We start from the raw sequence: 14,243 nt of genomic DNA, 5'->3' as shown, positions 1-14,243 counted from the left end.
CCGTCACCGCCTTCATCTCCTCCCGCCACCATTCCGGCACCACCGCCCTCATCGACGCCGCCACCGGCCAAAGCATCTCTTTCCCCGCTCTCTGGCGTTCCGTCTCCTCCCTCGCCACCGCCCTCTCCACCCGCTTCTCTATCCGCAAGGGCGACGTCGTCCTCCTCCTCTCCCCCAACTCCATCTACTTCCCCATCGCCTCCCTCGCCGTCCTCTCCCTCGGTGCCATCCTCACCACCACCAACCCCCTCAACACTCCCGGCGAGATCTCCAAGCAAATCACTGACTCCAACCCCGTCCTCGCCTTCACAACCCTAACCCTAATCCCCAAACTCTCCTCCTTCTCCTTCCCCGTCATCCTCCTCGACTCCTCCTCCCCCAAATCCTCCGACTCACGCATCACCACCTCCATCGATGAACTCCTCCAAACTCCTCCAGATCCATCAATCCCTCACGAATCCATCAGCCAAGACGACCCAGCCACGCTCCTCTACTCCTCGGGAACGACAGGGATGAGCAAAGGCGTGATCTCAACTCACCGATCACTGATCTCCATGGTCGCGATCATCCTCAACCGATTCAAACTCGATGAAGCCGCCGGCATCCAGACCTTCATCTGCACCGTCCCCATGTTCCACATCTACGGCCTGGCAGCGTTCGCCACCGGGCTCCTCGCATCCGGCTCCACGGTGGTGATCCTTTCCAAATTCGAGATGGGAGACATGCTAAGCGCGATCAACAAGTACAACGCCACATTCCTGCCACTGGTGCCGCCGATCCTCGTGGCGATGCTGGCAGTGAGCAAGCCGCTGCCATTGGGGCCACTCAGGAAGATGCTCTCCGGCGGGGCACCGCTGGGGAAGGAGGTGATCGAGGGGTTCAAGGAGAGGTATCCGATGATCGAGATCTTGCAAGGTTATGGGTTAACGGAGAGTACTGCGATCGGAGCGTCGACGGATTCGTCGGAGGAGAGTCGGAGGTATGGTACTGCTGGGATGCTGTCGCCGAACACGGAGGCGAAGATCGTGGATCCGGATACCGGGCGTATCATTACCGCCCAATGGAGTGGGTGAGCTCTGGCTTCGCGGGCCTTACCTCATGAAAGGTACGTGTGCATTGACTGACCCTTTTTGTTTTATATTTTTGTTTGTTTTTATTTTTCTATTTTAAAAAAATATATTTTTAATTTTATTTATTTTCTATATACAAACGATGGAATTTCTTTTTAAATTGGGTAATAATTTTTATATTTCGTAAGTAATTCACGATTTATTTCTTTACACCATATATATATATATATACGTGATATAAAATGGTATAAATTTCGAATAAACTTTTGTATAAATAAGAGTATATATATTTTATTCAGTTAAAATATCAAAAGTAGTTTTGGATGGATGAGAAGCAAGTTTTGAAAAGTGAACTTGATAGTGGGGTGGTAATAATTGTGTTTTTCTTTTTAAATATTATTAAAAAGCACTAACATAAAAAAATCAATTTTTTTAATCCCTTTTCAAAATATATCTCAATTAATACCACGAAAATATTTTTCTGTTAACATCCTAATGGAAGTTACATTTTCAATAAGCATCACTTCCAAATTTATAGTCCGTTAAAGAAAGAAATCACAGCCTATGAAATTGGAGAGAAAAAATAAGATTTATCTGTTGTACGATTCATTATTTTCTTTTAAAAATACTTTGTGATATTAAAATAAATGTTCAAAACATTCACATTTGTTATAAAAAAATTTGAAAATAATTAATTCAGAATTCGTTCTTTTTAAGGTTGTTTTTAATGACTTACGGTTTCCGCTAAAATTTGTAGAACAATTTACTTATTATTAAAACCCAAAACCTTTTGGTTGTTTAGAAAGCAGGACAAATTTTAGGTTTTTAAAAATAAAATAAAAAAAATCTCTGCGCTGAAGAGTGAAATGACGGTTTGAAGTTTTTGTGGTGGTGGTGGTGGTGGGGGTATTAAGGGTATTTCAAGAACGAGGAGGCGACGAAGGGAACGCTGGATCCAGAGGGATGGCTAAAGACTGGTGACTTGTGCTACATCGACGACGATGGGTACCTATTCATCGTCGACCGTCTCAAGGAGCTCATCAAGTATAAGGGTTATCAGGTATGTTTCTCATGCTCACACGTGTACTTTGAGAATGACCTGTTGATGATGATGGTGATGGTATTGGTTTGCAGGTGGCGCCGGCGGAGTTGGAGGCTTTGTTGCTCACTCATCCAGATATCACTGATGCTGCTGTCATTCCGTAACTAAAACCAAACCTTTTTTTATTATTAATTTATTTATTTATTTATATTTTGATTTATTTGGAGTTTTAGGGAGTTGGTTTGTAATTCATTCTCAGGTTCCCAGATAAAGATGTGGGGCAGTTTCCCATGGCATATATTGTGAGGAGACCTGGAAGTGATTTATCTGATACTACTGTTATGGAATTTGTTGCCAAGCAGGTTTGTGTTCTTCTCCCTCTCTCTCTCTCTCTCTCTCTCTCTCTCTCTCTCTATATATATATATATATATATTAATTAATGAAACAAATCCCTGAAATCATATGGAAATGTTTACAGAGGTTTATGGTTAGAAAAGAAAGATGAATTTAATTGGTTTGTGGCTTATTTTAAATAAACCAGTATCAATATTGAGCGGATGGAATAACGGCTGGGAGATGAGCGCAATCTCCAAAATTTTATTGGTATTAATTAAGTTAAGGTACAGTATTAAAAAAAACATTCCATTAATCTTGAGTTAACACACTATGAATAAGACACAATCTTACTGGAATAAAATGAAATAGAAGGCTTTAAAATTTGAATTTTGTTTTGAAAGTTACTTTTATGTTAAGTTAAACTCGAGTAATATTAGAAATTAGTATTATTAAAATGACACTACTTTTAAAAGACAACTAACTAACTATATTAAGAACTTCTTTCGAGATTTAGCTAGCAGGCTTTTAACATTGGTTGTGGGTTGGGCTGTACTTTAGCCCAAAAGGGCCCAGTTTAACTGTTTGCTAATAAGATTATAGTCCCACATCGCTTAGTGAGATTGAAATTTTCATATTTAGATAAGTTGAGAGGAGTCAGTCTAGCACGACCTTACTTGAACAGGATCTGTTCTATAGGATCGTACAATTGACTCCTTGAGTGCAAAGGAGACAAGCAACAAACCCTGGTGGATGAACCATGGCCTCGAGATCAGAGCGTGATTAACGGCTCAGATTCTTCGGAATCAAAGCAGTAGAGGATCGTTCACAACTCTCTTCGGAGTTGGGATGGTCTCGAGGTTGTCTGACAGGGCTCCATATTTTTTTTTTTAATTTATTTTTTTTTTTAAGCCAAACTTTTAAAAGGATCAACCTAGAGTGTATTTGACTTGGTTTAGTTTTGAAAGAAAAGGATCTGTTGTGTGTAAACAGGTGGCTCCGTACAAGAGAGTGAGAAGAGTAGCATTTGTCCAAGCAATACCAAAGAACCCATCTGGGAAAATACTCAGGAAGGATTTGATCAAGCTTGCAACCTCCAAACTCTAAGATAATAACTTAATCAGCCTCAAATCAAATACACATCAGCTTTTTATTTACCCTGCTGGATCAAGGATGAGTTTTATTATGGAGTCTACATTGTATATGATGAAGTTTATATGTTGTGTTATAGGCTTGCCCAATGTTTATGCTATTGTTTCCTCCTACATTGTATGTGTGTGTGTTTTATTTTTCTTTTTTGTCCCATTTTATCAAATAAGTGTTTTATATGATGAGATATGTTTTATATAATATTAGTTACATCTGTTCTCCAAGATTAATAACTAGTTTCCTTATTATGGTTATGTATTTAGCATAAGAGTATAGACCTATTTGTACACATATGTTATCAAATTTTCTGAAAATTATGCAGAAATTGTAATTAAAAAGAAAAATTTGTCGCATCAAATTAAATTTTCTAAAGATACGCAGAAATCATCTGAGAGTATTTTGTGATAATAATTATAATAAATAGCATACACTCATTGATCAGCTTAGACACACCCAATAAACAAAATAGAATATACAATCTTTAAATAGTTTCCAAGAGCATGCCCCAAAATACGTAACACCCAATAAAAAACTGCTGGAGACTTAAAAGCAGCTCCATCTAGCTTCAAAGTTTATCCTGAAAACAGAATGTGATTCTCATAATGAGAACCAGCAAGAACACAATCAGATCAATTGGACCTTATCAATGCACCAATTTTTGCAGGCAAGAAAGAAAGAACAACAAACAAAATCACTGCCCAAAACAGTCTAAATCTCATGATCAAGATTATAAGTTAAAACTGAATTCAATTGAAAACACACCCAGAAACCAAATCAGATACTCAATTCCAGTACTTTTTATTCACTATATATATATATATATATATATGCCATCTTCTTACATACTATCAATGAACCTGTTTGTACATAAGTAAACAAAGAGTATCAAACTGTCACTGTTCAAGTGTAGACAAAGACTAAATTTTTATCTCTTTAACTAATTAATTCTCTTCCAGTCACCAGTGTCACAGGGTGAACATCCTTCTTGAGCAATGTCAGTTATCTGCACACCAGAATCATACATTGATCCAATCTTCCAGTCAGCAGGAAGAACCTCCTTCTCGGTCCAGACCCATTTTCCGTCATAGCCTCCGGTCACTACCAATCGAAACTGAAGCCCTTCTCCGGCCGGAGCATTGCTGGTATTCCACACTGCACTATGGCCACTCCTAGTCATGTACTTCCAGTCTGAACTTCCTACCTGCATTTCATCAAACACCTTCATTATTTTCCATTGTTTTGATTTCAATGAATGCACATGTCTATAAAAATACATACCTTAGCTACATCCACAAGCACAATGTCAGTCTGACCACCTTGGTAGAGGAAATTGATTGCCAGATTGCTTGGTTTCTGGCTGGTCTCCTCCACTCTCACTGTCAAGTTATGTTTCTTGTACTCACATGGAATCCTGTTTACATGAATTGGGAATTACATATCTCTATGTCTATTTATTACAATCATATGTATATATATATATATATACACAGATATATATACCTTTTGTATTCAATGTCTACAGTGCCCAGTCTCATGAGTTTCAGAGCCATTCCAGGTCTCCCCAAAGCCATGAAAGCCTTTCTGCTCAGAATAAAATCAGTTTGACTGTTCTTGTTGAGGTCTGTCAGGACTACTTTAACACCTCCAGTGGTGCATAACTTGGAGTCCTTACACCTTATCTGCAATTTATTTAAAGATGAGAACCAAAAGTGTTGAATTAAAATGGATAAATAGAAAAGGAAAGAAATAAAGGTTACCTGAAAGCAACCCCCACAACCAAGACCTTCTCTGTAGAGAGCTGGCCTTGCAGCAGCAACATACCCTCCATTAAAATCCATAGCTATAGCACCATACCCACAAGTTCCAGCTTTACCAACACAAAGAACAATAAAAATCATTATATATAAGATCATTGACAAGAGTACTAACTAAAAGAAGAAGAAAAGTGAAGTCTTGTATATACAAGATACCTGCAATAGCTAAGAAGGAAGTGGAATAAGAAGCATTGGATTGGTGAACACATCTATCACAAGCACAAGCAAGGGAAAGTAAAAGAGATGATGAAAAGAGCAAGATGAAGACACTAGTAGCCATCTGGTTGTAAGAACTTGAGCAGGAGAAGAGTGTGGCATATGAAGAGGGAGAGAGAGCTATATATAAAGAGAGAAAAACAGTGAGTTGTAGAAGTATTTGACTAATAATCAACTTTGTGTGGCTGACGCGCTTGTCCTGGTAAGACAGCATAAAGAAATCCACCGACTCCTTTAACTTTCTTGGGTAATGGAAACGCGCATAGATAAAATAAGACACTGGATGAGTGGTGTTGATGAGTCAACAGTGAGGTGTCCAAAGTTGGAACAAGAAATGGATGAAAGGCTCTGGGAACCCAGAGCTTTCCCTTTTGATCTTTTGATTTCTAAATCTGGGCCTCCATGGTTTTGAAACCAGGATATTATGTTAGGAAAATATTTATATATATATATATATATATATATCTTCTGAATAATTTTGGTACATATTATTGATAAACTTAATCCTCTTTGAGGGAAAAAAATAAAAGGTTTTAATTTAAGCCACTAATATCATGGCATAGGATTAACTTATTTTGGATTGAAATAAATTACAAGTTTTAATTTTATCATTACTCCAAACTAAGGTCCTCTCATTTGTTTTTTTAATCTTAAGGACTTCTTTTTATTTTTTTTATTTGTCCTATAATGAACATTTGTTAATGTTAGTTGATAATCTAAATTTTTTTTAAAAAAAGCTATATTAACTTTTTAAAATTTTTTTAATTAAAATATGATTTTATAAAAGATGTAATAGAATATAATTTTTTTTATATAAAGTAGAATATAATATATTGAAAGTTATAAAAGTATATTAAATATAAAAAGATAAAATTTAAAAAATAATATTTAATGGTTCATAAGTTTTTTAAATAGATAACTAAAAGGACCAAAGAAAACCTTTAAAATGAGACAAATAAAAACCAAAGAAAGTATAACTAAGGACATTGGACTTAATTAAGTCTGTAATCAAAGGCATGTACTGCTCAACTATATGAGACCAGCTCAACTCCTACGCACTCTCACTTTATGTGGGCAAAAGCAATTTCAGAAATAAGGCTCAAACTTGAGATCGCTGTGAACATAGGAAATTTTGGTGTTTTTAGGCTATGAGTCTATTGGCAATTTTAATTTCATTGTTGTTGATTATATGAGAACTAATTCGAGATTAAGCGTATAATTGGAAATACTTTTATTTAATTTCTTACTATATATAAAATAAATGTTTATAAATTTGTTTTTATGCATATCTGATATGTATGTTTGTGGGTATATGCGTAGCTACATATATATACATATATACACACAAATATTTGAGAGACCAGAGGAAGGCAAAAGTAATATAAATTTGCATAATGTGCTAGAACCTGAAAATCAACTAAAGACATTGATAGATTTAACTATGCACGAGTCATAAATAACAACAATATTTTAAGAACAAAATATACATATAATATATATATATATATGGAACAAAATCATCTAGGTAAGTCCCTAGATTTGAAATCTAGGGACGTTTTAAATCTAAGCCGTTGGATCATCATCCAATGGTTGATTGTCTATATAGACATCACATCTATTGTTTATTATCATCTGACATACATCGTAGAACATGGTTTCTACTGTTCATAATGATAAGTGTCGTCAGATTATTATCCGATGGCTATTATGGACATCCTTAGATTTGAAATCTAGGGACGTCCCTAGATTATGGGTCCTCTATATATATAATAGTGATCCATTCTTAACCTCCGAAAATATTTGGACTAATCCATGCATTATTGTGCTAAATCCATGAAGAACACATCACAAATTCCTATGAGAACCATATTAGAATCTATCATTTGATCACCTTATTACAACATGGATCAAATTAAATATTTTAAAAAACTAAGAGGTAACAAACATATATTAAAGAAATAGTATGCCAAAACATTACTGTTGTAAAGCAGATTGAACTTCCTGCTTCTTGATGTTCCCATCCAAACCACTAGCAAGCTCCAAAGTTCCAAATTTTGACATCCCATCCCAATTCCTAAAATAAATATATCACTATTTAACACCCATAAAACAATATAAAAATCTCGTTGTTTTTTTTTCTCAAATTTGATCTAATGAAACAAAGAAAATCCACATGAAAACACAACAAAACACCAACTTATTGGTCTAAATCAGTAGTAAAAACCAAAAAGAAAACCATGATTAAATAGAGAATAAAATTTAACCAGATATGCTGATTGTGTCCATGTCCGGTAAGTCACTTTAAAGATAATTCAAGACATTCTGTACTCCCTCAGAGACCATCATGTTCATCCCCATGGCGTCTCTAGTGCTGCAGCTGAATCTCATGTAGAGGTTTCACCCTACCAACGAGCAATGGATCCCTTGAAGCCTTGCAAACCTGCTTGAACTGTCGGAATTGGAGTTGGACAAAAAGAAATTTCTTTAAGAGAACAGAAAATTGATTAAAAACATGAGTTAGATAAGAGAAAATGATAAATTTCTTTTTTTTTTTCATGGAATGCCAACAAAACATGAATGATTCCTGAAAACAATTCAGAAGTTTTTCTTGAAAAACATTGCACACAAAAAGCTCAGCCAGCAACCAAAAGAGAATGACATCTCTCATGCAAAAACTATGAAAAACATCAATTATTCAAAAAGAAAAAAAAGGGCTAGGCTAACACAGAGAAATCATAAAAAGGGCAATACAAAGAGTAGATAAAACATGAATTGGAATGAAAACACCAAAATTAAACTGAATTGCCACAAAATTACTAGAAGAAAACAATCTAAAATCCAAAACAGCAGTAATAACACTATTCATCAAAAGATCAAGGAAAGACAATTCGGAAGCCTGGTTTTGAGTAGGAAAGAAATAAAAAAAGATTTTCTCAGAGGAATTGAGACAAACACCTGTGGAACACTACGGAGAGAGTCTCAAAATTCTTTGCCACCAACACTACGACCCTCATTGCAGACGCGAACCTCACCACCGATGTACGCATCATCCCATCTCTCAAGACAACGCTGGCCGCCCCTCCCGACTCGCTAATAGCCTTGCACCCGCGATTAGTACTCGCCACCAAGCATTCCCTTAGTCGTCGCCATCGACACATAGTACTTCATCCCATCAAGCAAGAATGGCCCGACGATCCCCACCGGCAGTGTCACGAACCCTATCGGCATCTCGCAACACTGCCCTAGAATGGATTCATAATCAAACCCTAATTGCAAGGGGGCAGAGATGTTATTCGGCGATGTGCATCCATATCTAGCTTTTTATTATGCAGCTCCAGTGATGGATAGCGTCGTTCGCTCGCAGCAAACATCGTTGGTGGAGCTTCGGTGGTGTCGGCTACTTCTCACGAAAAAGGGTTTCAAGGGAGAGCAAAAGAGAGTGCGACGAGAAGATGGTGTTTCACGGGAGAGTGGGAGAGAGAGTTTTAATCTTTTTTTTGTTCTTTATTGTTTTAAAATCTAGAGGGGTTTGTTTTAAACCGGCTCTACAAACGGGAGAAAATTTTTTGAGCTCCAAATATGGAACCGGTTTTGAAAAACCCTTCTACTTATCCGCTTGTATAAATAGAAAATGGCATAGTGACATACACATTAATTATGGTCGGAGGAGCATGAGCTTAACGTTTCGTTATAATAATCAACTAGAAAGTTGTATTTTAAACTCTAATTAATTATTACTTATAGATCTTGATCCAAAATTCATGCCGACTTCTTTTAATTAATCAGCCAAAACAAACTCTAAAATCAAGAACTTAATTAAAAACCATATCATGAAAAAACATAGAAAATTCAATGCTCATTGAGTGGATCCAACAAGACTCGACCATAACATTTTCTCGTAATCTCAATGCATCCAGTCTTAAACAAGGACAAAGAGAATACTCAAAACAAAATCACTTATTTTCTAGTGACTAAATCACTAGAGATCTTACTTAATGCATCCATATAATGAGTTCTTTCTTTAGTGACTTAATCACTTCCATTGTTTTGTATCACAAGGAGAGCACAATTCTTGAGCGATCTCATTTATCTCGTGAACCGAATCATAAACCCGATCCAATTTTTCCGATCTGCGGCAAGACCTCGTCGATGATGATCCAAAGCGGGAGTCGTAGCCGCGTGACTCGCTACTCGGAGTTGGAGATTTCTGCTGGCGCATCACTCATGTCCCGGATGGCACTCGATACCTCTCCTTCTCATAAATCTAAAGTTCCCGGATCCAACCCGCATTTCATCACACATGTCTTTGATCATATAAAAAATTGGAGAATTTGAACTAATTTAATTTGTATGTACCTGAGCCACATCCACAGTAGAAATCTATATCCATAAATAAGTATACCTCCAGATATATCTATATTCCTATTAAGAATATATATGTTATAAATGTAAAGATAGTAATAAGAATAGAGAACCAGAGTATTTACCAAAACCCAAAAACCTTGAAGAATTAACTTCTTCTTCTTTCTTCTTTTATTTCTCTCTTTTCTTTCTCTTCTCTTTTCTTTTTATATCAAAGTATACAAAATGAGGGGGTATTTATAAGGTTACAAGAGTTGAATGAACGGCCAGGATCGATTCGATCCGACGGTCCAAAATACCCTGGTTGGTGGAATAGTAACAGTACCGGCGGCCGCTACAGTACCACATGGGCGGCTGCTACAGTGTTGCGGCTGCTACAGTGATATCTAGAAGTTACTATAGTAATGTCGGCTGCTACAGTGAAATTGCTACAGTAGGCATCCATTAAAAATATTTGTTTATAACACTCCCCCTTGGATGCCTACGACCAAAGGATATGCCTCGTTAAAACCTTGCTAGGAAAAACCCAGTGGGATAAAAACCTAGCTAAGGAAAAAGAGTACACTATCCTTGGCACATTTGAGGGTTACTGCCTCATTAAAAACCTTGCCTTGGAAAAACCCATTGGGACAAAAACCTTGGCGAAGGGAAAAAGAGTACAGTCTCCCCCTCAAATAAATAACTTTTAACTCATATCAGAAGTACTTACATCCTTAAGTCTTCTCATCCCGATTTTGTATATAAGTCTTTGGTGAATGCACTTAGGAAGTGATTTTGTGAATAGATCAGTTTGATTCTCACTGGATTGAATCTTTTGAACTTCTATAACGCCTTCTTTTCCGGAGATCATGAGTGTAGAAAAAAATTTTGGTGATATATGTTTCGCTCGTCACCTTTTAATATAGCCTCCTTGTATTTGAGAAATACAAGCATTGTTGTCTTCATAAATTCTCGTAGCATTTGTTGTTACTGATGGTAATTTGCGGGATGATCTATATATGCCCAATCATAGATCGTGAACCATTGGCATTCACGACTTGCTTCATGGAGAGCTAGAATTTCGACATGATTTGATGAAGTAGTCATGAAGAGTTTGTTTTTGTGGAACGCCATGAGATAGTCTGTACCATTGTAAGAAAACATGTATCCGAGTCCCGAGATCGCCCTTTATGAGGATCGGATGGATACCCAGATCGTCAAGAAACTCGTGAGTTTGGATGAAGACTCATGTCGATAGAATAAACCCGATCCGTAGTTCCTCGTAAATAACGTAGTACATCTTTTATTCCTTTCCGAGTGTCTTCGTGTCGGTGTAGAACCAGTATCTTGCTAGAAGATTTACTCGCAAAAAGCTATATCTCGGTCTCGTATTATTTGCAAGATACATTAATGCACCGATTGCACTTAAATATGGAGTTTCTGGACCAAGAATGATCTCTCCTTCTTCCGGTGGGCGAAATGGATCTTTCTGAACATCAAGAGTTCGGACGACCATTGGCGTATTCAGCGGATAATCCTTCTCCATATTGAATCTCTTCAAGACCTTTTACAGTATAGGGTTGATTGATGCACAAATATTCCCGAGGATAAGTGCTCGATTTGTATACCTAGACGTAATTTGGTCTTTCCCAAATCTTTCATTTCAAATTCTTTTTTTCAAATATGATCTCTGCGATTTGCAATTTCGGAAGGAGTGCCTACAAGATTTAAATCATCCACATATCTCGCTATCACAACAAAAACCGTTAGTATAACTTTTTAATAAACACACATGGACATATACTATCATTTTGGTATCCTTCTTTTATAAGATATTCACTCGAGACGGTTTATACCACATCCGTCCGATTGTTTTTAACCCATAAAGAGATCTCCGTAATTTAATAGAGTATAAATGATGATTATTTGTAATGTTTGTTTTTCTATATCCTTCGAGGGATTTTTCATATATATGTCATTTTCAAGTAATCCATACAGGATATCTTTGTGACAACATCCATCAATCTGCATATCTAATTTATTACTTACTGCCATGGCAATTAAAAAAATCGAAAAAGTAATTCCATCCATTACGAGAGTATGTCTCTTCATAATCAATACGAGCGTTTGAGAAAAACCTTGAGCAACCAGGTCTTGCTTTGTATCTCATAATTTGATTATTTTTCATTTCTTTTTCTCACAAACACCCATTTATAACCGATTTGGTTTTATCCCTTCGGTGTTGGCACTATCAGCCCAAAACACCTCACGTTTTGATAGGGAATTTAGCTCGACTGGATAGCTTCTTTCCATTTTGGCCAATCATTTCTTTTGTCGACATTCTTCAATAGATCGTGGCTCTGGATCATTATTAGTATTTATTTCTATATCTGTAGCCACATTGTAGATGAATATATCATTTATTTCGGTCTCATGCCGATTCAATCTTTGACCATCATCTACATAGCAAATTGAATTTTCAACATTTTCGAAATATCATCCCCCATTGATTCTTCATTAACTTGTTACGAGGGGTTTTATAATTTCCTCTCCCTTTTTCACATGGGAGATCCTTATCTTTATCTTTACGCTTCCTTTTTCTAGGAGTGAATCTTTGGCACCAATTGGTCTTCCACGTTTTTATCGTGGTTTTATTTTCTATTTGATTTTTCTTTCAATGGATTCTTAGGAATCTCAATTCTGCAGGGAGCATTAGCAGCTGGTATATATGATTTGGTTACCATTTTAGTATCAGTGAATGCATCAGGTATTTCATTTGCAATATTTTGCAATTTAATAATCCTTTTGAACTTCAAGTTCACATTCATTGAGTACGAGGATCATATGTATGTAATCGTGATGCATTCAATCAATTTCTTTTGGCTCATTTTTGAGTAATCATTTCTCCCCTAATGCGGGGAAGGCAGATTCATCAAAATGACAATCGCTAAATCTTGCGATAAATACATCCCACGTTAATGGTTCTAAATATCGTATAATTGAAGGGGAATCATAACCAACATATATACCAAGTCGCGTTGTGGACCCATTTTTATACGATTTGGTGGTGGTATTGGCACATATCTTTGCATGACCAAATATTCTTATATATGAAATATCGGGGCTCTTTACCCATAACAAGTTGGTGTGGTGAATATGAATTACATGCGGTGGGTCGGGATCCGTATTAAAGCTGCAGCATGCAAAATAGCATGACCCCACGCACTTGTAGGCAGTTTCATCCTTAATAACATTGGACGAGCAATAATCTGGAGTCTTTTAATTAATGACTCCGCCAACCCATTTTGGGTATGCACATGAGCTACTGGATGCTCAACATGTATTCCAACTGCCATCGATAATCATAAAATGATTTTGATGAAAAATTCACCGAGCATTATCAAGGCGAATTGTCTTTATGGGATAATCTGGAAATTGTGCTTTAAGCCCCGATAATTTGTGCCAATAACCTTGCAAATGCTACATTCCTTGTAGACAGAAGTGAAACATGGGACCATCTAGTCGATGCATCGATTAAAACTATAAAATACCTAAATGGTCCACATGATGGATATATTGGTCCACAAATGTCTCCTTGTATTCTTTCTAAAAAAATTTAGGAGATTCACCGAGTCACCTTTGTTATAGAAGGTGCGGTTATTAGCTTTCCCATTGAACATGCTTTGAACATGCATATTCATTATGTGTTAGGATTTTTATAATCCTTCGGTGGGTGTCCATGAGAACTAGTAATAATCCGGCGCAACATAATAGCACCGGATGTCCAAGTCTTTCATGCCATATTTTTAAATATCTCCGGGTCATTAACCTTAGGGTTAATACCGTATGTGATTCCATCACTTTAATACGTGTAAAAATATAATCCACGAGGATATACGAGGAAAGCTTTCAAGTACGCGTTTTTGGCATGAAATGACTTGTGTAATATAAAAGATATTCTTTTCCTTCCTTATCAACCGTCTCTAAATGATATCCATTATGACGTATATCTTTAAAAGCTTAAAAAGGTTCCTCCTAGACTTAGGGGAATAGAGAGCATTTTTTTCATCTGCAAGGATGTCCCATTTGGCAACATCAATCTTTGCTTCTCCGAACCTTCAACCGGTCCGATGACCCCTGCTATTGTGGCTATACATGCCTTTCTCATTGATAAGGATATAAAATATTTTTTTCTTGTCAAAAATAGTATGCGTTGTCCCAGCAATCAATAATGCATTCATCATCGACCATATTCTAACAAAAGCAAAAGAAAAAAA

At 36.7% G+C, this 14,243-nt stretch overlaps 2 protein-coding genes and 1 non-coding gene across 3 annotated transcripts in view; 2 read left to right on the top strand and 1 right to left on the bottom strand.

Moving 5' to 3' along the window:
- Positions 1-3,777, top strand: part of LOC120273025 (4-coumarate--CoA ligase-like 4) — a 14,869-nt gene extending 11,092 nt beyond the window's left edge. The window contains 6 exon segments of the mRNA XM_039279663.1: positions 3-1,040; positions 1,042-1,105; positions 1,985-2,130; positions 2,205-2,272; positions 2,372-2,474; positions 3,440-3,777. Coding sequence (XP_039135597.1) covers positions 3-1,040; positions 1,042-1,105; positions 1,985-2,130; positions 2,205-2,272; positions 2,372-2,474; positions 3,440-3,553 — 1,533 coding nt within the window. The 3' untranslated portion in view covers positions 3,554-3,777.
- On the top strand, positions 3,114-3,321 carry LOC120281843. The gene has a single exon (XR_005542814.1). It is a non-coding gene; the product is annotated as a small nucleolar RNA U3 (small nucleolar RNA).
- A 644-nt stretch (positions 3,778-4,421) lies between the features above and the next one.
- LOC120270544 (expansin-like A1) lies at positions 4,422-5,732 on the bottom strand. The gene is made up of 5 exons (XM_039277578.1): positions 5,566-5,732; positions 5,353-5,462; positions 5,096-5,274; positions 4,874-5,006; positions 4,422-4,796 (listed from the first exon to the last, which is right to left on the bottom strand). Exons 1-5 carry the CDS (start codon positions 5,687-5,689, stop codon positions 4,533-4,535), a joined length of 810 nt encoding a protein of 269 aa, XP_039133512.1. The 5' UTR covers positions 5,690-5,732; the 3' UTR covers positions 4,422-4,532.
- Positions 5,733-14,243: the final 8,511 nt, after the last annotated feature.

The sequence above is a fragment of the Dioscorea cayenensis genome, chromosome 2 (assembly GCF_009730915.1).
Source record: "Dioscorea cayenensis subsp. rotundata cultivar TDr96_F1 chromosome 2, TDr96_F1_v2_PseudoChromosome.rev07_lg8_w22 25.fasta, whole genome shotgun sequence".
In the NCBI taxonomy this organism is placed as follows: Eukaryota; Viridiplantae; Streptophyta; class Magnoliopsida; order Dioscoreales; family Dioscoreaceae; genus Dioscorea; species Dioscorea cayenensis.
Note: the sequence above shows the minus strand (reverse complement) of the source record. Positions and strands in the feature narration are given on the sequence as shown.